We start from the raw sequence: 27,581 nt of genomic DNA, 5'->3' as shown, positions 1-27,581 counted from the left end.
TGTAAGTCCTGTGTTTAAGGACCACACGTGACCCGCCGTGTATCCGAGCACACGTCACAGTCAGAACACTGACATGTGTCGAAACAGCGAGGCGACTACGGGGCTCCTGCTGCTCGGAAGGGCGGTGGGAAGAACAGCGTGTTGTAAGATTTCTCGGTGCTTTGTCACTTCCTCGTATCGTGGCCTTATCTGTGTCCCGCTGTCTGTCTGTAACGCCTGGCAGGTTCACGACGGGGTGGTTTCATGAGTGGTGAGAAGGAATGGGCACACCCGGCCCCCAGGAAGTGGGGGGCTGGAACCCCCGGGCCTTTGGGGCTGGCCACGCGTCTGGACAGCAGCCTCAGGAGCGTTCTGATACCCTGCTGGGCGCGGTTCTCTAGGAACAGAAGATTCGTCGTTTTCTTTCCATGTTCTCTAACTCTGTTCTGAGGAGACCTATTACAAGGTGGACTGGGACTCTGACGGGGGTCCTTATGGGATTTAAGTTCTTGATTTTAATGGACTAAATTGCTATTTGAGTCACACTTCAGGTCAGGGCCCTGGAAATAATACACAATTGGTTCATTTATTTACTATCAACAAACCTTGTACATCTGGTGTCTGTCTGACAGGATCCTAGGCATTAGGATAGACCCACCAAAAAGAGGACACAGACCCTAACCTCCCAGCCTCAGAAGAGGCAGACCTAAAGAGGGGTCAGCGTGCAAGTGCAATATGGCAGGTGCAGTGGGCCTGCAGTGGGGGGGCTGTCAGATGGGCTTGGATGCAAACTCAGCTGCCCCACAGGCGCCGGGCTGACGACACATGCAAGAGAGAGGGGCAGGTGATGTGACACGGTGGCATCTGGGAGCCCGTGGCCATCTGGAGGAGTCAGCCCCCAGGGGCTGGGCTCAGGGGTGGAAGAGAGATGTGGTTTTCACTGATGTGCCTTTTGAATTTTGTACGTGTGCCTTTGCTACCTAGTCAAAAAAACGAAACGTTTTTTAAAGGAGGCAACCATCACTCAGCCCCGGCCCATGTTTTCCTTCTGGGAATGTAGGTCCCCTGGTGCCATATATTTTGATATTTAAAGAGAAATGAAAAACTGGATTTTTAAGTGAATTCTCCTAAGCTTTAAACATTGGCATCCAGTGTTTAAAAACCACACAGGCTAAATAAAACTTACCTGCGGGCCACCAGTTTACAACCTTCAGCCTGGCCTGTCTCTCTGTCCCTTGTCCTCAGGGCAGATCATCTTTTAGTCTCAGGTGTCAGGCTTTCCTGGATACACTACTCTTAGGGGACAATTCAGTGCAGATTTTAGGTATTAAGAATTTGATCTTTGGAGGCAGAGGGATCTTTTAAGGATCCCTGTAATCAGTGATTCTAGGGGTGGGGTCCGGACCAGCAGCACCTGGGAAGGGGTCAGAAATGCAGATTCCCAGGCCATCGCAGGCTCCTGAGGCAGAGACTGTGCTAACAGACCCTCCAGGGAGTGTGGGGAGTGTGGGTGTGGGGCCGCTGCCTCTAGACATGCGACAGGGGACACAGCCCCGAGAACAGAATCTACGGAACCTACAAAAACAAACTCAGCTAACTTTACAGAAAATAAAGCCCAAATGTGGAATTGCTTTTCATTTCTTTAGATTCTCTTTAAACATTAGTGTGTTCGTATATGTACTTGGAATTTTTTAGAAATCAAATTTGTTGAGTTATAGTTAACACACAATGAAACACTCCCATTTTAAGTGGGCACTTGGATACCTTTTGGCAAACGTACACACCCACACAGCCACCACCGCAGTCAAGGGAGGACAGGCCCCTTTGCAACCAGCTCCCCAGGACCCCCAGCACTGGGGACCACTCATCGCTTTTCCATCACTGTAGGTTAGTCTTGCCTGCTGTACAAGTTCTTCCCAGTTGAATCATACAGTACATATGGCTTCTTTTGCTTAGCATAATGTTCTCGAGGCTCGTCCATGCTGCGTATATCAATAGTTTGCTCCTTTCTACTGCCTACTAGTGTTCCACTGCATGGATACTGTATCGATAATTTGTTTGTTCCCAGTGGACATTGAGGTGGCTTCTGGTTTTTTGGTTATTATGAATAAAGCTACTATGAACATTCCTGTATAAGTCTTTGTGTGTTCATATGTTTTCATTTTTCTTGGGTAAATACAGAGGAATGGAATTGCTAGGTTGAATAGTAAGTATATGCTTAACTTTATATAACATTGCCAAGCTATTTTTCCAAGGAATTACGCCATTTTACACTCCCATAAGCTGTGTGTGAGGGTTTCAGTTGCTCCACATCCTTAACCAACAGTTGGTATTGTACAATCCAAATGTTAATTTTTAGAACATCTTCACAACCTTACAACAGGCAGTGACTTCTCAGGACACAGAAAGCATCTATCATAAAAGAAAAAATTAAAATCAGACTTCGGCATTTAAAACCTCTGCTTTGAAAGACACCATTAAGAAAACAGAAAGACAATTCACAGACTGAGAGAGTATGTTTGCAGTGCAAACATTTAACAAAGGACTGGTATCCAAAATATATAAAGAATTCTTACAATTCAATAATAAAAAGACAAACAACTCAATTTAAAAATAAGCAAAAGATTTGATCACTTGACCATAGAAGATATATGAATAGCCAATAAACAATTAAATTAAAACTACGATGAGATACGTACATATGCCCTAGAATGGCTAAAATTTTAAATACTGCTGGGTGTGTGTATGTATTTTTTGGTTGAAAATAGTATGACTCTAAAACTCAAAGCATCGGGCCGGCCCCGTGGCTTAGCGGTTAAGTGCGCGCGCTCCAATGCTGGCGGCCGGGGTTCGGATCCCCGGCGCGCACTGAGGCACTGCTTCTCTGGCCACGCTGAGGCCGCGTCCCACATACAGCAACTAGAAGGGTGTGCAGCTATGACATACAACTATCTACTGGGGCTTTGGGGGGAAAAATAAATAAAATTATAAAAAAAAGAAAGTGCTTCAGAAGAACAGCGTCCCTGCAGAACAGCGTCCCTGTGATGTTACACATCTTGATATGAGAGTTAGGCGGGGCCGGTGAAGACCTGGCCGACTATTGAACCACAACTGCTTTGTGGCTGGTAAGTGGCCTTGTTGGACCAGGGGCTCAGCCAGAGGAGTTCCCGGGCACTGCTGCGGTCACAGCGAGAATCTTGCTAACTCAGCAATTTGCTCAACTACCAAAGGGGAGGTGAGGGAATAAGCTTTCTGGAGCCCCCGGGTCTGCCTTTCCTGAACATCTGGCCTTTATGGCAGCATAACCTGGTGGCTAAAAGTGCAGACTGCAGCCCAACTACCTGGTTAATCTGAACCCCCATGTGCCTGAGTTTCTTCATCTGTAAAATGGAGATAATAACACACCTCCTTCGTCTGGGCTGCTAAAGGGATCAAGTGGACACGTCTAAAGTGCTTAGAATTGTGCCTGGTAAGTAGAAGGCTCTAAAATTTTAGTTCTTATTATTGCTAATAATTACATGATACTATTGAAATGATTTTAAAAAGTATAAACCCAGAAAACTTAAGAAAGCAGGAGGGGACCATCAGCACATGGAATATTTTAACAAATTTTTGGAAAGTGGAAATTCAAATGAAATAGTAGTCATTGATAAAGCAGGCCAAAGGGAAGCACAGCCTGAACGCACGTGGCCTGGGGGCGACTCAGCCCCATCGACCCCTGGGCAGCGGGAGTCAGGACTCCAGGCAAGAAGGGCAGGAGAGAAAAATCGAGGGACGAATTTAGTGTCTGTGCAGGGGACAGTCGGCTCCCTCTATCCCCCAATCAGATTATCAGATAGATGGGTGTTAACCTTGAGGCAAAAAATTAGAGGATTCTTCTCGTAAAAAAAAGATGGAATAAACGGTTTCAGCTCACTTAGAGGAGCTGGTGTGGGCAATGGCACCCCAAAACAAAGAACCCTCAAGAACTGGCCATCTTATGCTCGAGGAACATCCCAGTGAGCTGCCAGTGCTGGCTCTGTCTCCACAGGGCACTTGAAATCACCTTCTGAGCATTTCTCTGACAGTTCGGGCTTCTCCAAGGCACATCCTGGCTCCCTGATCTGTTCTCTGTGAAGTGAAGGGCTAAGGTTCAAGTCACACTCATGTGGCTTTTAATTACGTTTTTCAACCATAATTTTGACCAAACAGCTTTTACAATGCCTAATTCTTAAACATGAATTGAAAACCGAGGATCAGTATACATTTGAGGAAAGCTGGTAATGTGAAAAATAAACACCAAGGTAAATGGTAACAGCCTTGGAGGAAACAGATGACTCAGGAGACAGACGAACTTAAACACTGGCACTGGTCAAGTTAATTCCTACATAGGGACCCTCAAAATGGTGACCACCCCGGGAGCCCAGCCAGGTCACAATCTAAACCTAAGTCAGCCAGAATGTACAGGAAACACCTGTCAAGGTATCCTAACGATAAATAAATGGCAAGCAATAGGACATATTGGGGTATGTGAGGAAGCCATTTGGTGTAAAACTAATTTGGCCTGACCTTGTTTTTCCAGAAAGTCCTGCTGTGGCTGTTGAGCATGCATTGTACATCCACTTTAAGCATTTACTATGTCCCAAAGACAAGAACAATGCCCTAAAGATAAAGTAACTTCCCCACATCAGCATTTCCTTAAGGATAAGCATCTCTTCCCAGGCTAGGGATTGATTGCTGACCTGCTGTGACCACCACCTCGAGACCACCGACCTGCTACCTGCCGTATCCATTAACTGCTGTGTGAAATCCTGTGCCAGCAAAGCATCTTGTGACAATTGTAAAAGGGACATTCCTAACATATGTGAAGTATGCTCTTTTTTCCAAGACGGTATATAACCACGCTGTGCACCCCACTTCTTTGGTGCCCTTCCTTCCTTGAGGAAGGAAGGCCCCGGGCTAGTCCTCAGATCTGGCTCATAATAAACTCACCCCAATTTTGATTTATAGATTGGTTATGGATTATTGGCGTCGACACTAACGTACACCCATCACAATCCTCCGACTCCGTGTAGCTAGCTCCCCAACCCCAGAGAGCAGGACCTGCCAGCTCTATAAGGAAACCCCGACCTCCTGGCCGACCCCGCCCTGTACCTCTGCCCTTGCCTCAGTCCCTGAGGACAGGGCTCCACCACCGGGAGGCTCTGCAGCCCGTCCGGGGCTGTCTTCCCTTGATGAAGGACATCAAACTCAGTACTAAACTGTTTTAGTTTTGTCATCTGACAGATCATAGGAGAGATTCAGAAAGATTGTGTTGGCTAAAAAAAACTACTCATCATGAAAATAAGGGACAGTCAGAGAACAAGAGCGAGTTGTGGGAAATCGGAAGTATAATTGCTGAGGTGAAGAATTACCAGTGGAGAGACGGAAGATGGTGGAGAGGAATCTCCCAGAAAGTCCAGCAGCGCACTGAGAGAGAATGTGTGAGGGAAAGACGGGAACTCAGGGGATCCGTCACACGTCCATCTGAACAACGGGAACACCAGAAGAGGGATATGAGCAGAGCAGACGTAGGAAATTGTCAAAGAAGTTACGGAAGATAATTCCCAGGGCCGCAGGGAGACCCAGGGCTCAGACGGAAGAAGCCCTGTGTGCGCGCACGAGAGATGCAGGAAGACCCACACCTACACACAGTGCTGCGCAATTTTACAGCCGCAAGGATGAAAAAGAAAATCCTGCAAGATACCAGAAAGATAGAAACTGTCGGCATCAAAGAAGTAAGACTTAATCTAGCACCATAACCGTTAACCAACGTTAGCACGCCATCTGGAATAGTTACTTCCTGTCGTGGGCCTCGGTGGGTTTTGTTATTCCTTTTGGGTCCTGTTGACTCAGTACCCTAGAGCTTTGACTGGTGACTTCTCAGTAAACTGTGCAATCCATTTTGAGTTTTAGTTCCTCAAACATCTTCTCATTACTTCCCAGCAAAGACAAACGTAGCATTTGAACCGAAGCTGCACGTCCTCCTTCCATCTGACCGGGACTCCGGACAGACCTCCGGGTAAGTAAATCGCCGTCTCTGGCAAAGAAAGCTGCTTTTCTTGCACGCCCCCCACACCTGGCCTCACTTCTCTTGTTCCTGCTCGTCTCTTTGGAGGCGCTGGGCTCGCGCAGACTTGGGTTTGAACCTCAGCCCCTCAACAGCTGCCTCCTGGCACTCTTAGCCTGGTCGTCAAAGAACATGAACCTGGGGAGGGCCTGGGAGGTCTCTCCTCCGGAGATGGCCTCGGGGCCAGCAGAGCTGCCCGCCGAACTTCGCTGTGTAAGCACCGGGTTGATTCCCGCTGGTCTGCTGCAACCCCACGCTGGTTTATCTCCAGGGAGGCCGGGAGCCAGGGTGCTTCTGTCAGCCGAACCAGAACGAAATGCTGACTGGAGACTGAGGTAACTCTGTGCTGGGTCTGAGACGGACCAGGGGGCAGCCTGCACCCGCCTGTTTCTGCGTTGAGACAGGTCATGCAGCTGGTTTTGGCCATGTGACCAGAGGGGTACAAGAGACCCCTCCTCAGATGAGATCGTGGTTTCCTGGAGACCAAGGGCCCCCACACATACCTAGGCAGTTCGTTACCTAAATGCAGCACACCCTGTGCAACGGACAGAGGCCCTCAGAAACTGGGCCTGGAATCAGACCTCTCTGAGGCTTGCCTGGTTTTCATTTTGCGCCTTTTCCTTTGCTTTTATTCAAGTCTCATGTAAGTACCCCAAGTGGAGTCTTGTTAGTGTTTCCAATTATCCAGCCCTGTCTAAGAGCCGAAGATGACACTGAGGGGGTCACCGAAACAGTGTTTTACTCTCTCATTTAAGTGATGGCTAAGGCTTTGCTTGGGAGAAAGATTTAGAACCAAGGGTGCCAGGCTGGCTGCTGAGGCAGCCCTGGTTTGAATTAGCTCAAGGACTGTAGCTATTGATGAGAGGAGAAGCACAGCAATGGGATCTGAAGGTGGCAGCTCCAGTGCCAGAGGAAAGAGCTCTAACAGCTGTAAAAAATAGCTCTAAAAGCTGTTTAAATAGCTTTAAATGGGTTAAAATAGAAATTCAGGCAGAGGGGAAGTCAGCCAAGAGTACTTTGCCTTGGCTGGTTCGGACTGCTTTGGCAGAAATGAAAGTAACAGAGAGCCCTGGGCTCCGAGTCCACCAAGCTGCGCCCTGTGGAGTCAGAGCCAGCACTGGCAGCTCACTGGGATGTTCCTCGAGCATAAGATGGCCAGTTCTTGAGGGTTCTTTGTTTTGGGGTGCCATTGCCCACACCAGCTCCTCTAAGTGAGCTGAAACCGTTCCTGTAACAGGAAGGAACACGATGCCCAAGGGGAGCTGGGCAGGTATTTCTTTTGGTTGGAACGTGACCCTCATCCAATAGTCAACCACCAAGGAGACTCCACAGGGAGAGGGCATCAAGAGAACTGAAACAAAGGAGCTATTCGGTCAAAGAGCTGAGTAACCTGGGGGACTGAGAGAGCCTCCCGGGGAACCGCTGCAGAATGGGATTCACGCATCAGCAACGGGGGCTCTTCCCTGCTTTAGGTGCTGCCAAGTGAGGGGCATGGTCTGAATCAAGGTCTTCAATTAGCTGCAACTTGCGAAGCATTGTGGGTAGATGGGCAAATTCCAAATCAGCTGTGCTGGATAAAGGTGGGGGCCCAGAAAACACGCCTGTAGAGGGGAGCTGTCCGACTCCACCCGCAGGTACTGGACGGGATGCTCCTTCGAGGAGCCTGAAGTGGCGAGGACACAAGCAGGCATCTTCAGACTCCATACACGACGATACTAAGGTTCCCCTCTTTTATGCCTTGACGTGAGTGAGCGCTGAGGCTGTGACTCCACGCTGACCCTGCTGTCAGGAGGGGAAGAGGCTGTCGCAGACCTACCAGCACAGTTGCTCCGAATTGGGCTGAATGAGGCACAGAAGACCAAGATTCCTCAGAAGAGGGGAAACAGTGAGAATAGAGGGGTTGGAAAGGTCTCAGGACTAGTGAGCCAGGTGGAAATGTTCCTCACCCTGCTTTCTTTCCCTTTTCAGAAAATGGCCACCCAGGAGGAGGCCCCCAACAAGAAGATCTCGCAGTTCGATTACACTTTGCTGCCAGAGCTCTCTGCTCTCCTGGGCATGGACGCAGTTCAATATGCAAAGGAGATAGAAGAAAAGGAGCAGGAAGACCGAGAAAAAATGCAGAAAGGCTTTAACTCACGAATGCGCAGTGAAGCAAAAAGGTTGAAGACGTTTGTGACCTACGAGTCCTACAGCTCGTGGACACCACAGGAGATGGCAGCGGCGGGGTTCTACTTCACCGGCGTAAAATCTGGGGTGCAGTGCTTCTGCTGTAGCTTAATCCTCTTTGGTGCCAGCCTCCAGAGACGCCCCATAGAAGACCACAAGAGGCTACATCCAGACTGTGAGTTCCTTTTGGGCAAAGATGTTGGTAACATCGCCAAGTATGACGTGAGAGTAAGGAATCCAGAGAAGACGCTGAGAGGAGACACAGCAAGGTACCGAGAGGAGAAGGCCAGACTTGAGTCCTTCCAGAGCTGGCCATTTTATGCCCAAGGGACAGCCCCAAGGGAGCTCTCAGCAGCTGGCTTTGTCTTCACAGGTACTTCATTTGAAAGGATTTTCTGAAGTATTTCTTTAGAGTTTTAAGTTTAGTATTTCAGTTGCAACGTTTCGTGAATCTTTCCTCACTTGTTCAATGTGTTATATTAGGTACAAGGTCTATTTTATTAAAATTCAACTGCATTAATCTTACTTTAGCTTTATTTTATGTTTAGTACAGTGTGTTAATTTGCCAAATATATATAAAATAAGAAAGTTACTTTTCCTTAAATTTGGGCCGTGCACAAATCATGAGGTCAACCTGACCCCAGTCTCCACCCCACCCACCCTCCTCTTGCTGCTCTTACGTGATATTTCTTCAGTTCTTTTAATTGCTGCAACATGGGAGGGGTTTTTGTTTGCTTGCTTGTTTTAATCTCAAGGCTAACTCTAATGTACAGGGCAAATCGCACCTTGTCTGGATTGTCATCCATGCCACAAACATTCCGACAGACGTGACCGAGGATTGTTGTCACAGCAGCTACCATTCCGAGTACCCGCTTGATGCTGGGCTCAGAATAAGCACTAATTCCAATCCCACAACCTTACCCCTCCCCCCATTTCACAGTTGAGTCATTGAGGCTCAAAGAGTTTAGGAAATGTGCCTGAGTTTCCACAGAAGTTTCACGGCAAACTACCAGTTTGGCTGGTAGTTTTGTCCCTGACCAGGTTTCCCTCACGGGAGCTGGGGTTTCTCTGCCTCCCTCAACTTGGGCCCTGAGAGCTCTAACAGCCAACACCAGCCCTCGGAGGGGCCAAAGACTGAGTTCAGCAGCTTTGGCTTCTGTCCAAGGAGTACGGCTGTGGGGGTGGGGAGTGCCAGGCTTAGAAAGTGGTCCTTTAGGGCAGCGGGTCTGTGGATGGGGATTCGGCCAGACAAGAGAGTGTGTGGATGGACACGGGAGCACATCTCATCTGTGCACAGAGCGGGCAGCTCCAGACAGAGCCTCCAGACCCGCCTCATGCGCTGCCGGGCATCTCAGTGTTCCCTTCGTGTGCAGGTGTACGGGACAGCGTGCAGTGCTTTTCCTGTGGTGGGTGTTTAGGAAACTGGGAAGAAGGAGACGATCCTTGGAAGGAACACGCCAAGTGGTTCCCCAAGTAAGTAGATAAATATTTTTTGCTTGTAATTGTCTTTTTTTGTTAAGGACAAAACTCAACTAAAGACAAAAGTCACCCTCCCAGAGTAGCACCTTTCCCCACCCCAAATTGGAATAGTCCAGAATTTATTCAAGTAAATGAGGGGGAGGAAGAGAAATCCTCTACCCTCTCTGTCTGGCCTAAGAATTAAACTGACATGAGACAGAATAACAGGAGAAAATCAAACAAAGCTTGGTAACATGTATACACGGGAGAAACCCAGGAAACTGGGTAACTCAGCATTCTGGCTGAGGTTGTCATCTTAAATAGCATTTTCAGCTAAAGACGAAGGAGGATGCTGGGGGTAGTGGTTTGGAACTTCAAAGGGGAGGAAGGTAATTCACATGGAGATGGAAAAGCGAATGTTTGGTAAACGGAACTTTGATAAGGATGGGCTCAGCAAGGACCCTCCCAGTCTATTGATACCCAGAGTTATCCACGGTGATGGCCTGTCCTGGGGACAGGCCTTCTATCTTAAATTATTTTTTAGGCAGTTAGTTGCGGGGGAGGTCAAAGTTTCTTTCAGAGTCTTCTGTTCTTGAAAATAATCATGTGTTTCTATGGTGTCACTGAACCTTTCTCTACTTCCTGTATTCCCTGTGACCTGACACTTTGATCTAGCAGTGTGATCAGGCTCATTTCTATTTCTGTAACAAATCTTTGTCATATACCTACTACATGCAAAGAAGCTGCTAGTTAGATCACAGGTCAACAAAACAACTGGGTGGTTATTTACGTTTATGGGTCATCTCGTATGTGGACAGTCACGCTCACAAAAACAGAAGGATGTCTGTTATACATGAAGTGAACAATGCAATGTGCAAAATAATGTGTAGTATAAACCTTTAAAAATGTTTAGAACCACTCAACCTGTATACGGACTTGTTTGAAAATGTATTTAAAAAGTGACAAGAAGATCTAAACCAAACAATAGAGATCTCTGATTTGGGTTTGTCAGGAGATGAGGGGCAGGGGACTTGCACGTTTTCCTTTGTTCACTCCTATCTTGTTTAAGTTTTTATAAATGAATGTGTATTACTTTTGTCATTGAAAAGAAAGAGAGTGAGGAGGGTGGGAGGGAGGAACCAATAAAGAGGGAGAGGAGAAAGGAAGGGGAAGCGTGAGAGGGCGAGGGCGAGCTCCTCCTGACAAGCAGATGAGACAATTATAAGGATGCACAAAGCCAGATGGTTAAATATTTTGTATGTCTCTCTGGCTCCTTGACCAACCAGAATAGACCCCAGCCATTCATAGTGTTATCACCTCCCTGTATGGGTACGTAACCGATGAGCAGGAGCCCTGGCTCAGTATTCATGGCTCTTGGACACCTGTCTCTGCTCAGGCTTCATGTACACTCAGGGCCACATGCTCAGTGTCTCGGGGTTACACACTGGGCACCGTTCACATAGGCCACCATGTGACTGGCACCAGCTGGAGCTGCACATCCTCCTGGAGTGGCTTGGGCACACCTTCTCTGACAAGGGCTGAGGGAAAGGTAAGATGCACAGGAGAGAAGGGGAACCAGCTCAGAGTGGGAAGGAGCTAAGGCCTACAGGTACAGAGAAGGGCAGGGCAGAGTACAGAGGCTGAGGAGATGTACAGAGCCGCATCCTAAGTACCAGACCCAGACAGGTTACTGGACCTCTCTGAGTCTCGGATGTAAAATGCGGGTGGTAAGATACAGCTCATGGGTGGTTGTTAGGCTTATAAATAAAGCATATGGAGCAAATGCCTTGTAAAAACCACACGTGTTAGTGAAGATGGCTGTTTGACCTTTCATCCGTTGGTCATCGTGAGCTCATGGTGAGCCCATCCATCTCAGAGCTGGAATTAGGACTCAGAACCCCGAGGTTCCTCTTGCTTGCTCTCTCCTGAGCTGCGTGGGTTTCAATGTCACAGACTGGTTGTGCTGCTGCTTTTCTAAACTATGGACAAAGTATCTGATACACTCTTACACTTTCTAAAACGTGGTACTCAATAAATGTAAGTCGATTTTATTGTAGTTTTTTAAGAAAGTCCCGCGTACTGAGTGCTTACTCCGTAAGCACGTGGGCAGGGCTTCGCCCCTCCGTCTGGTGCTCGGTGGGTAACTACAGACTCAGGGAAATCCCTGAAGATCTGGACACCTGGAACCTGGGGACCCCGGCTGCCCCACACAGTGGCCCGGGAGCAGTATATGAATCACCCAGTGGAGTTCATTTTCCCATGTGATGACAAGAGAATTGGCAAGACTGGTCACACTCCGTTAGCGGCAGAACTGGGACTAACATTCTGGCCTCTTGACTCCCAGACCACTTGTTACAACACCCCCATAGAAAGGAGCCTTTAATTTGAATTAGAGGGATTTCTTAAAGTTAATCTAAAAATTGCTGCTGTTTCGTGGAAAGGAATGTGTCTAGTTTGGGGTTTTGTTTTGTTTTGTTTTGTTTTGTTTTTTGGTGAGGAAGATTGTCCCTGAGCTAACATCTGTGCCAGTCTTCCTCTCTTTTGTGTGTGGGACACTGTCACAGCATGGCTTGATGAGCAGTGTGTAGGTCCACGCCCAGGGTCCAAACCTGTGAACCCTGGGGTCGCCGAAGCGGAGCATGCGAACTTAACTGCTATGCCACCGGGCCGGCCCTGGAATGTGTTTTTTTAAATGGTATTCAATACGCTTTTTAAAAAAAATTCAAAATTAATTTCATTTTTTTCTTTAAGGAGTGGTGATGTATTTTGGTCAGCAGATGAAATACTATTATTTTTTATATAGTTCCCCTTACTGCCAGTAACTTTCATATAACCACGGGAACTAGATTTAGTCACCATAGTTTAATTTAACAGACAAGCAAAAAACTCCAGCCGATTTTACTGTAAATCAGTCTGTTTGATTGTATCAAATATTTTGTTTCAAGAGAAAAGATAATCTGAATATTTAATTTTAAATTATTCTACATGTTGGCACCAACAGAAATAAAGAATAATTATATGAGAATAATGATGATTCTCATAAATAAGTTTTGGGGTAAACTTTTTGACAGTTTTTATTGAAGTATAAAATTCACCAATTTTAAGTATTCAATTCAGTTGTTTTAACAAACGTTCATTGTGTAACCATCATCGTAATAACAGAGATATAGGACATCTCTATCATAGTATCGGGGTCAATTTTAATTATTTTTATTAATTATAGGTGTGAATTTCTTCAAAGTAAGAAATCCTCAGAGGAAATCGCCCAGTATATTCAAAGCTACAAGGGATTTGTTGGCGTCACGGTAATTTGTAACGGCACATTTTTCCTCTGGTTGGCTTGATTACCTCATAACCCATACCCGGACGGTGGGGGCATTCTTTCCCATGGGCTCTCCTTCTCCGTCCCTTCCTTCGTTTCCCCACCCCTCATCTGGCAGAGTGGAGAAAACCGCCTTCTCTTGCTGAACTAGAACCCTCAGAATTGCTTTCTCTAGGCCAGCCTTTTGATTGGTCGTCTGCCTCCCTGACAGTCTTCCCCTTTGACTGAGGCCACCTGCCCAGCTTCCCTTGGCTGCCCTTCTGAAAGCCTGCTGAGATGTTGGGACCAGGCACCATCACCAGGCTCCTACCTCTCACTTTATGCTCTGCAGTAAGGATGCCCTTGTGGCAGGTGACGGGAAACCCAACCCAAAATGGCTTGAGCGAAAAACAGAATTCATTGGCTAACATGACTCAGAAGATGAGAATCTTGCAGAGAACCTGGCCTGAACGTTGGAGAGGAGTGTTTTCTCAGAAAGGAATCGGGGGATTGTCAGAGAAGGGGCAGTTGCTCAACACCTAACCAGCAGGCTCCATCCAGCTTCCTTCCTCCATCTCCTCCTCCCCGCCAGTCCTTCCTCTGTCTGATCCTTCCCCGTCAGTCCAAGGGCATCTATGCTGTCTCAATGGAGCTCCACTTCTGAGCTGCATCTCCAGGAAAAGTGACCTGAGAAGGCTTCCTGTTGGGTACAAAGAAACAGTCACAGGGCGGGGGTTTTGTTTTTTTTTTCCACTGCATAAAAAAATTCCAAGATTAATAGAAATAAGATGGTTATCCAGCGACCCTGCCACTCAAGCCAGTGAAACTCTTCACTTCTGGGGAGAAGTTCTTTCAGTTTTTATTCATGGGTAGGTGTCTGCTCCAAGTCAAACAGGCAATAACTTGCATTTTCATTTCCTTCAGGGAGAACATTTTGTGAATTCCTGGGTCAAGAGGGACGTACCTATGGCATCAGGTAAAGACTCAGACGTGCTCCAAGGTCTTGGCTTGTTTCTTCCTTCACTTTTTTTTTTTGTCCTCATTTTTTTTTAAACCTTTCCATTTTCCTCCTCATTTTATGGTGCCATAAATCATTTTTTTAAATAAAACATTTTCACAAGAGATTTCTGGTCTTCTAGAATGACTTAGTTTTCCAGCATAAATGAGCATAGGGAAATATGGCAGAGTTGGGTCCTTGACTGACACTTCCCTTAAAACAGAATTTCTGGGACCAGCCCTGGTGCCTGGTGGTTAAGTTCAGCACTCTCCACTTTGGCAGCCCAGGTTCGGTTCCCTGGTGCTGACCTACACTACTCTGCTAGAGGCCGTGCTGTGCTGGCAGCCCACATACTAAACAATAGAGGCAGACTGGCACAGATGTTAGCTCAGGGTGAATCTTCCTCAGGAAAAAACATATTCTGGACAAAACGGTTTTGAAAACATTCCTAAATGGATTAGTGTCTGTTGAGAAATTAAGTGTGAGATAATAGGAAAAATATGTATTGGTCTCTGCCCCTGTTCCTGGCACAGGGCTCCTGGAACCCTCGTAAATTCCTAAGTGAGAAGAGCACTGGGAGCATCTTTCGGTCTATTGAGGCGACTCTGGGTGGCTCCTGGATGGGGCTTTCTCCAGAGACACTAAGCCATGATCAGTAGCTTGGAATTGTCAGCCCCACCTCCATCCTCCAGAGAGGGGAGAGGGGCTGGAAATGGAGTTAATAATTGATCAGACCTACATGAGGAAGCCTCCGTAAAATCCCAGTAGTAGGAGGTCCAGAGAGCTTCCAGGTGGGTGACCATGTCCCCACTAGGAGGGTGACGCCCCCCAACTCCACGGGGATGGAATCTCCTGTGCTCGAGACCCTCCCAGACCCCACCCTGTGCATCTCTTCATCAGGCTGTGCATCTGTATCCTCATCATATCCTTGAATAAACTGGTAAACATAAATAAGTGTTTCTCTGAGTTCTGTGAGCCACTCTAGTAAACGAAGTGGGATGGGAGCAGTGCTGTGGGACAAAGCCCTTAACCTGTGGCAGCTGACGCTATCTCAGCGTAGGCAGTGTCGGAATCAAGTTAAATTGTAGGACACCCAGCTGGTGTCAGAGACTTGTTTGGTGTTCTGGGGGAAACTCCCACACAGCTGGTGTCAGAAGTGTTGTGAGTGTGTTAGTGGTGTGGGAGTAAAGGAGACACACAGGAAAGGATTGAGGTTTTTCCAACCCATTAAGTAATATTCATATTAAAAATGAAGTGACAGCAGGAATCCTGGGGTTAAGGGGGACAGTGATGCCCACTTTCTTCTTAAGGAAATTTGCAGAACCAAGTTAACATAAGTTTTCAAGTCCTCACATGGTGCAGAAGATGGGAACCAAACCCGGGGCCAGCACCCATGGGAAGTCTAACAGAGACCACTCTATAGAGTGGACACCCTAAAGGGGAGAAATAAATCTGCCTGCTCTTAAGGGAGATACAAGGAAATTGCCTTTCTTCAATCCTGACACTAACTTGGGGAGGAGGGGACTCTCTAGCTTTTCCTTGTTTTATTCTGTTACTAGACAATGAAGAGAGAATTTTAAAATGCTTTATTGTAGAGAATTTTGAACATACACAGAAATAAGACAATAGTGTACACCCAGCATATACCCATCACACTGCTCCAACAGTTTGCTTGTGGTCAATCTTGCTTCGTCTAGACACCTTTTGTCTTTTCCCTCCTGCAATTATGTTGAACCGAACTCCGCATATCACACCGTTCCATCTGTGAATAGGAGGGGAGGACTTGAACACTGATGCTTTCTGGTCTCACCATATGCCTTTTATTCAAGCTTATTGCAGTAACAGCATCTTTGCGAATGAAGAACTACGGCTGGACTCTTTTAAGAATTGGCCTCATGCCTCCCCCGTGGGAGTCGCAGCTCTGGCCAAGGCAGGCTTTTCCTACACAGGTGAGTCAGCAGTGGCGCCAAGCTCTTGCCTGGCTCCCCTTTTAATCCCCACATCCTCCTCATGATGCTGGGCCTGTGTTTATCTACACTCAACAACCTCCACTCTTAATCATTCCTTGTGTGCCCTTTTCCTCGCTGAATCATAAATCTCTCTCAGTTCCACACCTCCCTTAGGCAGAGAAGCTCCAAACTTGAAACCTTAAGGTCTGGACCAACAGTGAATACAGGTATTCTGTTTGGGATGATTATCATGTCTTTTACATTCTACACCTTACTCCCTGCATCCCTGAAAACTGTCATATGACCCCTCTGCTTCTATCTCCTTCACCAGAGCTTAGTAGTCAGATGACCATACTTAGCTATAAGAGGAGCTGGGACTTTTCATCTTTTTCCTGGGCGGCAACGTGCCCAGCTAAAAATTGAGGTTTCTGTTGGTATGGAAGAATGAGAGACACTGGGACTGTGGATAGCAGTCTGTGCCACACTCCCCTTGGAAGAGAAAGTCAAGAAATTCTTCTTTGATTCCTCAGCATGTAGAATCTTCCGTCAGTTCACAGTATTCTCTCTTTAACTGTTGGTCATCAGGAAGTTCCCCCCTGTAATCTGGGATGGACTGGTTCCCCTCAGCTAAATCTCCGCCCAAGGTACAAAAAGGTGATCAGAGGAAGGATGCTTCCTTCCTAGGGACCCTGTGGCCTTCTTCAGACCAGACACATGCACTGAGTTACAGTGGAGGTCCACACAGATCTTGTACTGAGAGGTCAAGTAGACCTCACAAATACCACAGAACAGTGCAGAGCAGGAGAATGTGGTCACTTTATCCAACAGACATCATCCCATTGGCACAAAAAGTCTTCTTGCCTCACAGTCTTATGCATTTGGAAAGACAGTGTTCCACCCTCCATCCCTCCTCTCTCTATTCTGTCTTCTTCTTGCCAGCCTTCCTCAAGGACCCTCTGTCCAGTGTCCTCACCCTCTTCCTTTCTGAACCTCTACCTCTCCCCACAAATCCTAGTCTTCTGACCCTTTTAGGGTCTTTTAAGTTCCAGAACCTCATATTTTCATCCGGACACAAAAGGAGATCTTCCTCTGCCTTAGCTTTGTGGTGTGTACAGGGGTCTGAGAGTGGAAGATGCTCCATTTCTAGAAATGATGTTCCATTTCTAGTTCGATCCTTTGGTCAATCCAAATGCTAATTTCCTTCCGAAGAAATACAGTCTCACAAGGAGACTTGATCTTGCTTCTAGTGGAATAAACCTGGCAATTATGTAGTAAGAGGCATTTGAGTCTTCATGAACTTACTTACATAATGGCTGCTACGTTTGCTCATGTTTTTTTTTTCCTGAGCTCCAAATATATTCTTTCTGATTTGTTCATTAAACAAATACTCACCGAGTGCCTCATGGGTGCCAGGACTCTTCTAGGTCCATAAGATTCATGAGTGAGCAGAACAGACAGACATCTCTTCCTCACGGAGCTTCAGTTCCACATTCTGACTTGCAGCTCTCTCGCTCCCGAGAAGGAGGGAACATAGAGAGGGCGTTCATCAAAGTGCGAGGTACAAGGCACAATGACTATTTGCTCATCACCCCACTGGTGAGAGAAGAGTCCTATATAGAACATTGCCTCACTGGTGACCCAAGTTGTGACTTTGTCACAAAATCTGATTAGAAATGCAAGTTGGGTTTTGCTAATAAAGGCCTGTGATTATTATCTGTGTGACTTAACATATACACACGCCAGTGGCACTGATCTAATTTCCTTCCTTCCAGGAATAAAGGACGTGGTCCAGTGCTTTTCCTGTGGAGGATGTTTGGAGAACTGGAAGGAGGGTGATGACCCATTAGAAGATCACACCAAATATTTTCCCAAGTGCGTGGAATGAAGCTTTAGAGTTTGAATTTGGATGTACTTGAACAATTTCCCCTCATTTTCTCCTCTGATTAAGTCTTTGTGTCCCCTCTGATTCACGCTGTGAGGGGGGAGGCTCTCTCTCTCTCTTACGCTTTGCTCTCATCATAGGTGTCCTGTAGTTGGTCAGTCAGCATTTTTACCTGTTGACATCGTCATGACAGCATAAATTCTGTGCAGAGCTGAACCTTGTAGTAAATTATGGTTCATTGTCCCTCCTTGTACAACTTGTAATTCTTTTAGGAAGTAATAATTGTCTCATTAGTATGTTTGCTTAGCTTCGTGGTTTTTGAGGTGAAATTCACACATTAACCATTTTAAAGTGCACAATTCAGTGGTATTGAGCACATTCACAATGTTGTGCAGCCACCTGCTTCCTCCATCTAATTCCAAAACATTTCCATCATCCCAAAAGAAAACTCTGTACCCATTAAGTAGTCACTCCTCATCTCCAACCCCACCCCACCCCCTTAGAGCTATTGATCTGCTTTCCATCTCTGTGGATTTACCTGTACTGGATATTTCATACAAATGGAAGCACATATTACGACCTTTGTGTCTGGCTTCTGTCACTTAGCATAGTGTTTTGAGGTTCATCCGTATTGTAGCATGTACCAGTACTTAATTCTTTTTTTGTGGCTAATTTCAATTTCATTTCAATTTCTCCACATCTTCACCAACACTTATTTTCCTTTTCCTTTTTTTTAATTATAGCGATTTGCTTAGTTTTTTATGTATTTAGTGCCAGTTCATCTTCAAATTCTCCCAGTTCTCCCAATTCTTCAATTTTCCAAATGTTTAAATCTCTTGTCCAGTCATTCAGACCTACAAGATATCCAAGCATTTTCATTTTCTTGAAGGAGTCTGTCCTGCAGTCTTCTGACCTGTTCCAAGATGAACAACTTGTCCCGTAGTCATTTGAGGATCCTGGGATCTGTCTTCACAGTCATCCTAGGGGTTCCCATTGCCTCTCTCTTGTGTTGTAGCTCCTGTTTCTGGTACCTAATGTCATCCTTTTCTTGGTTTATTCATTCATTTTGTGGAACACTCCTCCATAGTTCCCTGGGAAAGATTGCATAAGAGATGCATGTTTTTAGCTTGCATATAATGCATATACCCTAACATATATATATATATATATATATTTTTCACACTTGTTTGGTAGTTCAGCTAGGTATAGAATTCTAGGTTGGAAGTCATCCTAATTCTAACCTATAGAGACATTGCTGCATTTTCTAATAGCTTCCAGTGTGGCTGTTGAGAAGTTCCACACCTTTCTGATACTTAATCCTTTGATCGCAAACTACTTTGACCCCCTCTGGAAGCTTCTAGGATTTTGTTTGTTTCCAGTGTTCTAAAAATTCATCAAGAAATAGCTATTTCTTTAATATTTCTTTTCTATGACTCTTAAAACATTTTTTGGCTTATTTATTTTTCACCCACCAAACTCTGCAGAAATGTTCAATTGCAAGAAGGAATTTGTTGTTTTCACTTTGTAATTAGTATGAGTTTTTCCAGAAATAAATATTAATACATACAGATCTTAATGTGAATACTTCCATCTAATTCTAAGATTCTGGAGAGGATGCTGCTTTGAAGGTATTTTTTTTTTTTTAAGATTTTATTTATTTATTTATTTTTCCCCCAAAGCCCCAGTAGATAGTTGTATGTCATAGCTGCACATCCCTCCAGCCACTGCATGTGGGACGCAGCCCCAGCATGGCCGGAGAAGCGGTGCCTCTGTGCGCTCCCGGGATCTGAACCCGGGCCACCAGCAGCGGAGCGTGCGCACTTAACCGCTAAGCCACGGGGCCGCCCCACTTTGAAGGTATTTTGACAGAAGTAGTTGCTTTTTTTCTTATTTGGATTTAACATTTACTAAATTATTGAGAACAGTGGGAATAGTCTTCTTTATTCTTGGAAAGATAAGTCAGGATGCAGTCTAATTTTATTTAGAACTTTTTCTAGAATCTATCATCTCCCTTTTTGTGTAGGTTTTTACTCTTCCTCTGCCTCCTTTTTTATTTTATTTTATTTTTTTTGTGAGGGAGGTCAGCCCTGAGCTAACATCCATGCTAATCCTCCTCTTTTTTTGCTGAGGAAGACTGGCTCTGAGCTAACATCTATTGCCAATCCTCCTCCTTTTTTTTTTCCCCAAAGCCCCAGTAGATAGTTGTATGTCATAGCTGCACATCCTTCTAGTTGCTGTATGTGGGACGCAGCCCCAGCATGGCCGGAGAAGCGGTGCGTTGGTGCACGCCCGGGATCCCAACCCGGGCTGCCAGTAGCAGAGCTCGCGCGCTTCACCGCTAAGCCACGGGGCCGGCCCTCTGCCACCTTTTTTAAATTGCAAACTAGGATGCCTCTAAAGGAGCACCTAAAATACCTATGTGTGATGTAAAGGACAATGATAAACCAATGAACCCACAGCTAGAGTTAAGAAGTTGAATATTACCAGTGCTTTAGAAGACCACATGTGTCCCCCTCCCCAATTCCAATTACGTCCTTGTCCCTCCAATACAGAGGTAAACGTGATCCTGAATTTGGGGTTAATTCTTCCTTTGCTTCTCTTTATGGTTTTACCAACTACGTATGTATCCTTCAACATATTTACATTTGCTTCTTCTTGAAGTTCAAATAAATGGGAGCATCCTGCACAGTTCTTCTGTGATTGCCTCATTTTGCTCCACATTGTTTTTGAGATTCATCCATAATTATATGTAAAGTTGTAGTTCATTGTTTTCACTGCTATATAATTATTTTATGAATATATAATAATTTATCCATTCTATTCTTGATTCAACATCTGGGTGCCTTTCAGAGTGTTGCAAATTCAAAAAATGCCACTGTGAACATTCTTGTACACATTTCTCAGTGCTCATGTGGGTTTCTCTAGGATACACAAGAAACCATGGGATTGCAGAGTCACAGGGTTTGCACATATTCAACTTTACTAGATGATACAAAACTTTTTTCAAAGTGGTTTTACTGATTTACATTCCCATTAGCATGGATGGGTTCCCATTGGTCTGCTTCCTCACTAACTTGGTATTGCCCAAATTTTCCTATTTGTCACTCTAATTACTAATAATGTTGAGCATATTTTCATATTTTCCTATACAATTTCCTTGTTCTTTTTCTTCATGAGCATGTTTGGCTATTCTTTTCCCTTTGCTCTTTTGTATCCAGAGAATATGTGAAATATCCCTTTTTATTCCTCATAGTATTATTTATTCTTAAATCTTTATCTGATATTAATATAGCCACTCCAGCTTTTCTAGAATTAGTTTTTACATGGTATGTCTTTTTTGAAATCGTTTTACTTTTAATCTATGACTTTATATTTAAAATGAGTTTCTTGTAGGCAACATAGTTGGTCTTGCTTTTTTTTTTTTTTTGTGAAGAGGACTAGCCCTGAGCTAACATCCGATGCCAATCCTCCCCGTTTTTTTGAGGAAGAGTGGCCCTGGGCTAACATCCGTGCCCATCTTCCTCTACTTTATATGGGACACCACCACAGCATGGCTTAGCAAGCTGTGCGTTGGTGCGCACCCGGGATCCGAACCTGCGAACCCCAGGCCACCGAAGCAGAGCGCGAGCACTTAACCGCTTGTGCCACTGGGCCGGTCCCGGTCTTGCTTTTTTAACAGTCGGACAATACCTGCTTATAATGGGAACGTTTAGAACATTTACATTTAATGTCGTTATTGATTTGGTTGGATTTGAATCTACTATTTTGCTATTTGTTTTCTCTTTATCCCATCTCTTCTTTGATTCTTCTTTTCCTGACTTCTTTGGGTACTTTTCAGTATTCCATTTTATCTCTAATGTTGGCTTATTAGTCGTATATCTTTATTTTGTCTTTTTAGAACCTGCCCTAGAATTTACAATATGCATGTTTAACATCACAGTCATCTTCAAATAGTGTTACCACACTTGACATACGTCTGAGCCATGTAACAGTGACGCCTATCTCTCGCTGCCTATCCTTTGTGCGATTATTGTCATTTATTTTCTTCCACATATATTATAAATCTCACAATATAGTGTTACATCTTTGCTTTAAACAATTATCCTTTAAATACATTTTAAAAAGAGACAAAAATGTCTTTTATATTTACCCACTTGGTTACCATCCCTGGCATTCTTCATTCCTTTGGGTAGAACCAAGTTTCCATCTGTTATCATTTTCCTTTTAACTGAAGAACTTCCTTTGTGTAGTGAAGGTCTGCTAACTGTACTAACTGTACAGGCAACTAACTGTATTGGCTTTGTTAGTATGAAAAAGTCTATATTTTACCTTCCTTCAAAGTCCTTTTCCTTGATAGGTCTACCTGTGTAGCAACCGTGGACAGAAACGTTCCAAGTCCTACTTGCTGTTTCCCTGTGGCTACCTCCTATTCCAGGACTTGTCTCCAAGCCGTCTAGAAACATAAAAATGGAGTGTCCTCTTGCCTTATCTCCTGCTGTCCTGTGATCCTGCAGCATGAAAATGCACCCAAGACAGTTGGTTGTTCCTAGTTTTCCCATTTACCTACTCACATTTATCCTTCCCATTTCTTCAAGTTCATCATGTGGGGAGAGCTCTCTAGAATTTTCTCCCTTGGTTCTTTGGGCAGACATCATACCTGAGTTTAGATGTCTTGCTTTCATGATGTCTGGTAAATAGTTTTCAGAGAATATGTTTGTGGCCATTGTTTAGTTTTCGTATTGATGGAGTTTTTTGGTTTTTTTTTTTTTGAATAAGCTTTTATTTGGGAATAATTTTAGATTTAGAGAAAAGGTACAAAGATAATACAGAGAATTCCTATATCTGCACACCCAATTTCCCCTCATACCAACATCTTACATTACATGTGACATTTGTCAAAATTAAGAAGCCAACATTGGCGCATTACTGTCAATGCCAGACTTTAGTTGGATTTCACCAGTTTTTCTATTAATATCCTTTTTTTGTTTCAGAATCCATAGATGGAATTTCTTCTCTATTTCTGATTCTTTAGGTTCATTTTAGTTAGTTTCATGGATGAGTGTTAAATAGGCACTCATTCCACCACATTTGCTGGTTATCCCCACCGTTGCTTTATAAACCACTTATGTTTCTGTCGCTGAGAGCCACAGTCTAAATGTCCTGTTTGACGACGATGCTGACAGAATCACTGGAAATGTTAATTTCATACTAGTTTTTGCCATTAAAACTCTAATAGTGCTTTTAAAAACCTAATACAGATGCTTAATTGCATACAAATGTTTTTATAACTTTTAACTTTTGTGCTTAGTTGTCAGTTTCTCCAAAATATGAAGTCCTCTGTAGAAGTGATTCCAGACCTTCAGAGCCATGGTGAATTTTCTGAATTAACGGTAATGAACAACACTACCTTGTTTATTTTAGCAGTACATGATCATGTGATTAAAAACTGTTTTTGAACAGGAATTGCTCATTGTAAATAAGTAGGTAAATACATAAATTCTACCAATATCTATTAAGCACCTATCACGTGCTAAGTGTGGATAAGGATAATAAACCAGTAAGACATGATACCCAGCTCCATGAAATGTAGAGTCAGGCCTTCCTACTTTGGGGTCCAGACTCTTAGACTTAGTGCTGATTAGCATCCAGGCTACCTGGAGTCCACCTGTGATCTGCATCTGGAAGACGGTGTGGTCTGACTTGCTACTTGGCCTTTCCCAGGGCTGGGAAGGTATTTGTCTTATAAAAAGTAAATGACAAACCAAATCATAACCCAGGTAATAGGTTGACCCCTTTAAACTGAGAAATCCTACACAGTTCTCTGGGACATAAGCCACTATCAATTTCACACACACACTCACACACATACCTTATTTGAGGCTGTATGTTAGGTACATTATGTTTGCCATCCCATAAAAAGAAAACAAAGTAATTTGCTATTCACTTGATTCATCTTTTATATTTGTGAATTGAAAAATGAACTTAAAAAAAAGTGTGGGGATATATAAATAGCTTATTTTTTAAGGATGAAACATAACCTTCCTACATCCTAGGTATGTGATATTAAAAATGTTAATAACTAAGGTCAGAAGCTGCACCTAATGACTTTTGGAGGGTCCGCCTTGCTCTAGACGCTGTGATTCTGCTTACCTGGACTAATCCCTGCTTGACTGGCCCATGGAATGTAGCGTACGTGACCCCTGGGTGTGCGCGCCCAGAGGGGTTTGCAGGTCATTTACTGTTTCCTATTTGTAGCGCTCCTCTTGGCGTAAACGTTTGAGGGTGGGCTGTATTTAGAGGTTGTTTGGTCCCTGATTGTAACATGATGTCCCACTCTCTTACACAAATCTTGGTTTAATAGAGGATTTTATTTTCAAAGGAAACCACATGTGAAAGCAATCTTGAAGATTCGGCAGCAGTTAGTCCTACAGCGCCAGGTAAGGATTTTGAAGTAGCACATGGGATGATACGTATGTGTGCATCTGTTTGTATGGAGGGAATCTAAAAGCGAGAGTATTTGTAGCTGCGCCTCCTTTCTTCTCTCCACAGAGATGGTCCAGGGTGAAGCCCAGTGGTTTCAGGAGGCAAAGGGTCTGAGTGAGCGACTGAGAAAAGCCTACACCAGTGCCCGTTTCTGCCACATGTCTTTGCTTGAGGTCTCTTCCTGCCAAATCACTGACCAGTTGCTGGGTTGTGATCTGTCCCTTGCTTCAAAACCCATCAGCAGTCCTGTGCAAGAGCCTGTGGTGTTGCCTGAGGTCTTTGCCAACTTGAACTCTGTCATGTGTGTGAAGGGGGAAGCTGGTAGTGGAAAGACGGTCCTCCTGAAGCAAATAGCTCTTCTCTGGGCATCAGGATGCTGCCCCTTGTTAAACAGGTTCCAGCTGGTCTTCTATCTCTCCCTTAGCTCTACCAGACTGGACCAGGGGCTAGCCAACATCATCTGTGACCAACTCCTAGGGACAGAAGGCCCTGTCACTGAAGTGTGCCTGAGGAACATCATCCAGCAGTTAAAGAACCAGGTGTTATTCCTTCTGGATGACTACAAAGAAATGTGCTCGATCCCCCAAGTCATAGCAAAACTGATTCAAAGAAACCACTCCTCAAGGGTCTGCTTATTGATTGCTGCCCGCACAAGCAGGGCCAGGGACATCCACCGATACCTACACACGATTCTAGAGATCAAAGTGTTTCCCTTCTATAATACCATCTATATACTACGGAAGCTCTTTTCACGCAATATGGCCCCCCTGAGGAAGTTTATGGTTCACTTTGGAAGGAACAAACGTTTGCAGGGAATTCAGAAAACTCCCCTCTTTGTAGCAGCAGTCTGTGCTAATTGGTCTCGGTATCCTTTAGACCAGTCCTTTGATGATGTGGCTGTTTTCAAGTCCTACATGGAATGTCTTTTCTTAAAGTACAAAACCACAGCTGAACTTCTCAAAGCAACTGTGTCCTCCTGCGGTGAGCTGGCCTTGAAAGGATTTTTTTCATCTCGATTTGAGTTTCACGATGATGACCTTGTAGAAGCTGGGGTCGATGAAGACGAGGACCTAGCCATGTGCCTGATGAGCAAATTCACAGCGCAGAGACTGAGGCCAGTCTATCAGTTTTTAAGTCCTGCGTTCCAAGAATTTCTTGCTGGGATGAGGCTGGCTGAACTCTTGGATTCAGATAGGCAAGAAGATCAAGATTTGGGACTTCATTATCTGAAACAAGTGAACTCGTCCTTGATGGCTGTAATTCCCTATAACAATTTTTTGAACTACGTCTCCTGCCACGCTTCAACCAAGGCAGGGCCAAAAGTTGTATCTCATTTGCTTCATTTGGTGGATAGTAAAGAGTCATTGGAGAACATCTCTGAAAATGATGACTACCTGAAGCACCGTCCAGAAATTTCAGTGGAGATGGAATTTCTCAGGGGCTTGTGGCAACTTTGTCCACAAAGTTACTTTTCGTTGGTTTCAGAACGTTTACTGGCTCTTGCTGTAAAAATTGCGTATCAAAGCAATACTGTTGCTGCATGTTCTCCATTTATTTTTGGATTCCTTCAAGGGAGAACCCTGAAATTAGAAGTACTTAAGTTACGGTATTTTTTTGACCACCCCGAAAGCCTATTATTGTTGAAGAGCATCCAGGTCTTGATACAAGGAAAGAAGGCCACAAGACTAGATTTTTCAGTCCTGGAAAGTTGTTTGGACAAATCACAGGCACCAACTATAGATCAGGACTATGCTTCTGCCTTTGAACCGATGAATAAATGGGAGCAGAATTTAGCTGAAAAAGAGGAAGAAGTGGCGAGTTTTCTGAATAAGCAACTCAGTGCACCGCCGGACATCAGCACTGGCTACTGGACACTTTCTCCAAAGCAGTACAAGATTCCCCTTCTGGAAGTCCATGTGACTCATACTGATGCTGTGGGCCAGGAGATGCTCAGGGTTCTAATGGCAGTTTTCTCAGCTTCACAGCACATCAGACTCCACTTAGAGGACAGCAGGGGCTTTATGGAAAGCATCCGCCCAGCCCTTGAGCAGTATAAGGCCTCCTTCACCAAGTGCTCCATAAGCAAATCTGAGCTGAGTGCGGGAGAACAGGAGTTGCTCCTCACCCTGTCTTCCCTGGAATCTCTTGAAGTCTCAGGAACGACCCACGTGCAAGGTACACCTGAGTGTAGTTTAGACGGCTATTCTGATACAGAATCTTACTTTCTCACTCTTAGTTGTTTTGTTTTGTTTTTTAATTTTATTTATTTATTTTTCCCCCAAAGCCCCAGTAGATGGTTGCATGTCACAGCTACACATCCTTCTAGTTGCTGTATGTGGGACGGGCCTCAGCATGGCTGGAGAAGCGGTGCGTCGGTGCGCGCCTGGGATCCGAACCCGGGCCGCCAGCAGCGGAGCGCGCACACGTAACCGCTAAGCCACGGGGCCAGCCCACACTCTTAGTTTTAAGAGGATGAAAACTTCTGAAAGCATGAGACCATTAATGCTTGCTGATAGAATAGACACAAGATAAACCTTCAGGGGCCAGCCTGGTGGTGCAGTGGGTAGGTTCGCATGCTCTGCTTCCGCGGCCCGAGGTTCGCTGGGTCGGATCCCGGGCACAGGCTGACGCACCGCTTGTCAAGCCATGCTGTGGCGGCGTCCCATATAAAGTAGAGGAAGTTGGGCATGGATGTTAGCTCAGGGCCAGTCTTCCTCAGCAAAAAAAAAAAAAAAAAGAGGAGGATTAGCAACAGATGTTAGCTCAGGGCTAATCTTCCTCACACACAAAAAATAAATTAATAAAATAAAATAAACTTTCACTGATGTATTTTTGTCAGTAGTATGAATTAGTGAAAGGCCTCTGAATAATAGAATGGTTTTCAAATAACTCAGATAAAATTAATAAAATATTAACTAATGAAGCCTCTTAATAAACACACAAATTACTTGTTATTAGTAAAAGAATGATCTATGTGTAAGACGATGCTTGAGAATTACTCTCCCTCTACCTGCTTAATGGAAGAAAGGACTCGTACTCTCTGGGAAGTACATACATGGGAGATAATCTCTCCCATTTATTTGTGTCTCCTTTTACTTCTCTGAGCAACGTTTGAAGTTTTCAGTGTAGACTTTATATATCTTTCATTTAACTTATTCCTAGGTACTTGTGGGGTTTTTTTGTTGTTTTTTGTGAGGAAGATTAGCCCTGGGCTAACATCTGTGCCCATCTTCCTCTACTTTGTATGGGACGCTGCCACAGCATGGCTCAACAAGCCG

At 44.8% G+C, this 27,581-nt stretch overlaps 1 protein-coding gene across 5 annotated transcripts in view; it reads left to right on the top strand.

Annotated features, from left to right (window-relative positions):
* Window positions 1-3,970: 3,970 nt before the first annotated feature.
* NAIP (NLR family apoptosis inhibitory protein) overlaps window positions 3,971-27,581 on the top strand; it is a 35,210-nt gene continuing 11,599 nt past the window's right edge. For 2 of the 5 annotated variants that reach the window (XR_015552053.1, XM_087430219.1), the window contains exons 1-9: window positions 8,015-8,606; window positions 9,607-9,706; window positions 12,915-12,996; window positions 13,917-13,968; window positions 15,819-15,938; window positions 17,711-17,810; window positions 23,129-23,210; window positions 24,200-24,257; window positions 24,370-26,478. Coding sequence is in view for 4 of the 5 variants with exons in the window: in XM_087430219.1 (XP_087286345.1) it covers window positions 8,039-8,606; window positions 9,607-9,706; window positions 12,915-12,996; window positions 13,917-13,968; window positions 15,819-15,938; window positions 17,711-17,810; window positions 23,129-23,210; window positions 24,200-24,257; window positions 24,370-26,478 (3,271 nt within the window). In the remaining variant the exon portion in view is untranslated. Of the gene's footprint in view, window positions 6,020-8,013; window positions 8,607-9,606; window positions 9,707-12,914; window positions 12,997-13,916; window positions 13,969-15,818; window positions 15,939-17,710; window positions 17,811-23,128; window positions 23,211-24,199; window positions 24,258-24,369; window positions 26,479-27,581 lie in introns of those variants that run through there. The other 3 variants (XM_004420472.3, XM_087430220.1, XM_087430221.1) reach the window with 3 other exon arrangements.

The sequence above is a fragment of the Ceratotherium simum genome, chromosome 4 (assembly GCF_057802395.1).
Source record: "Ceratotherium simum simum isolate JZ-2026a chromosome 4, ASM5780239v1, whole genome shotgun sequence".
NCBI lineage: Eukaryota > Metazoa > Chordata > Mammalia > Perissodactyla > Rhinocerotidae > Ceratotherium > Ceratotherium simum.
This window is presented reverse-complemented; position numbering and strand designations above follow the sequence as displayed.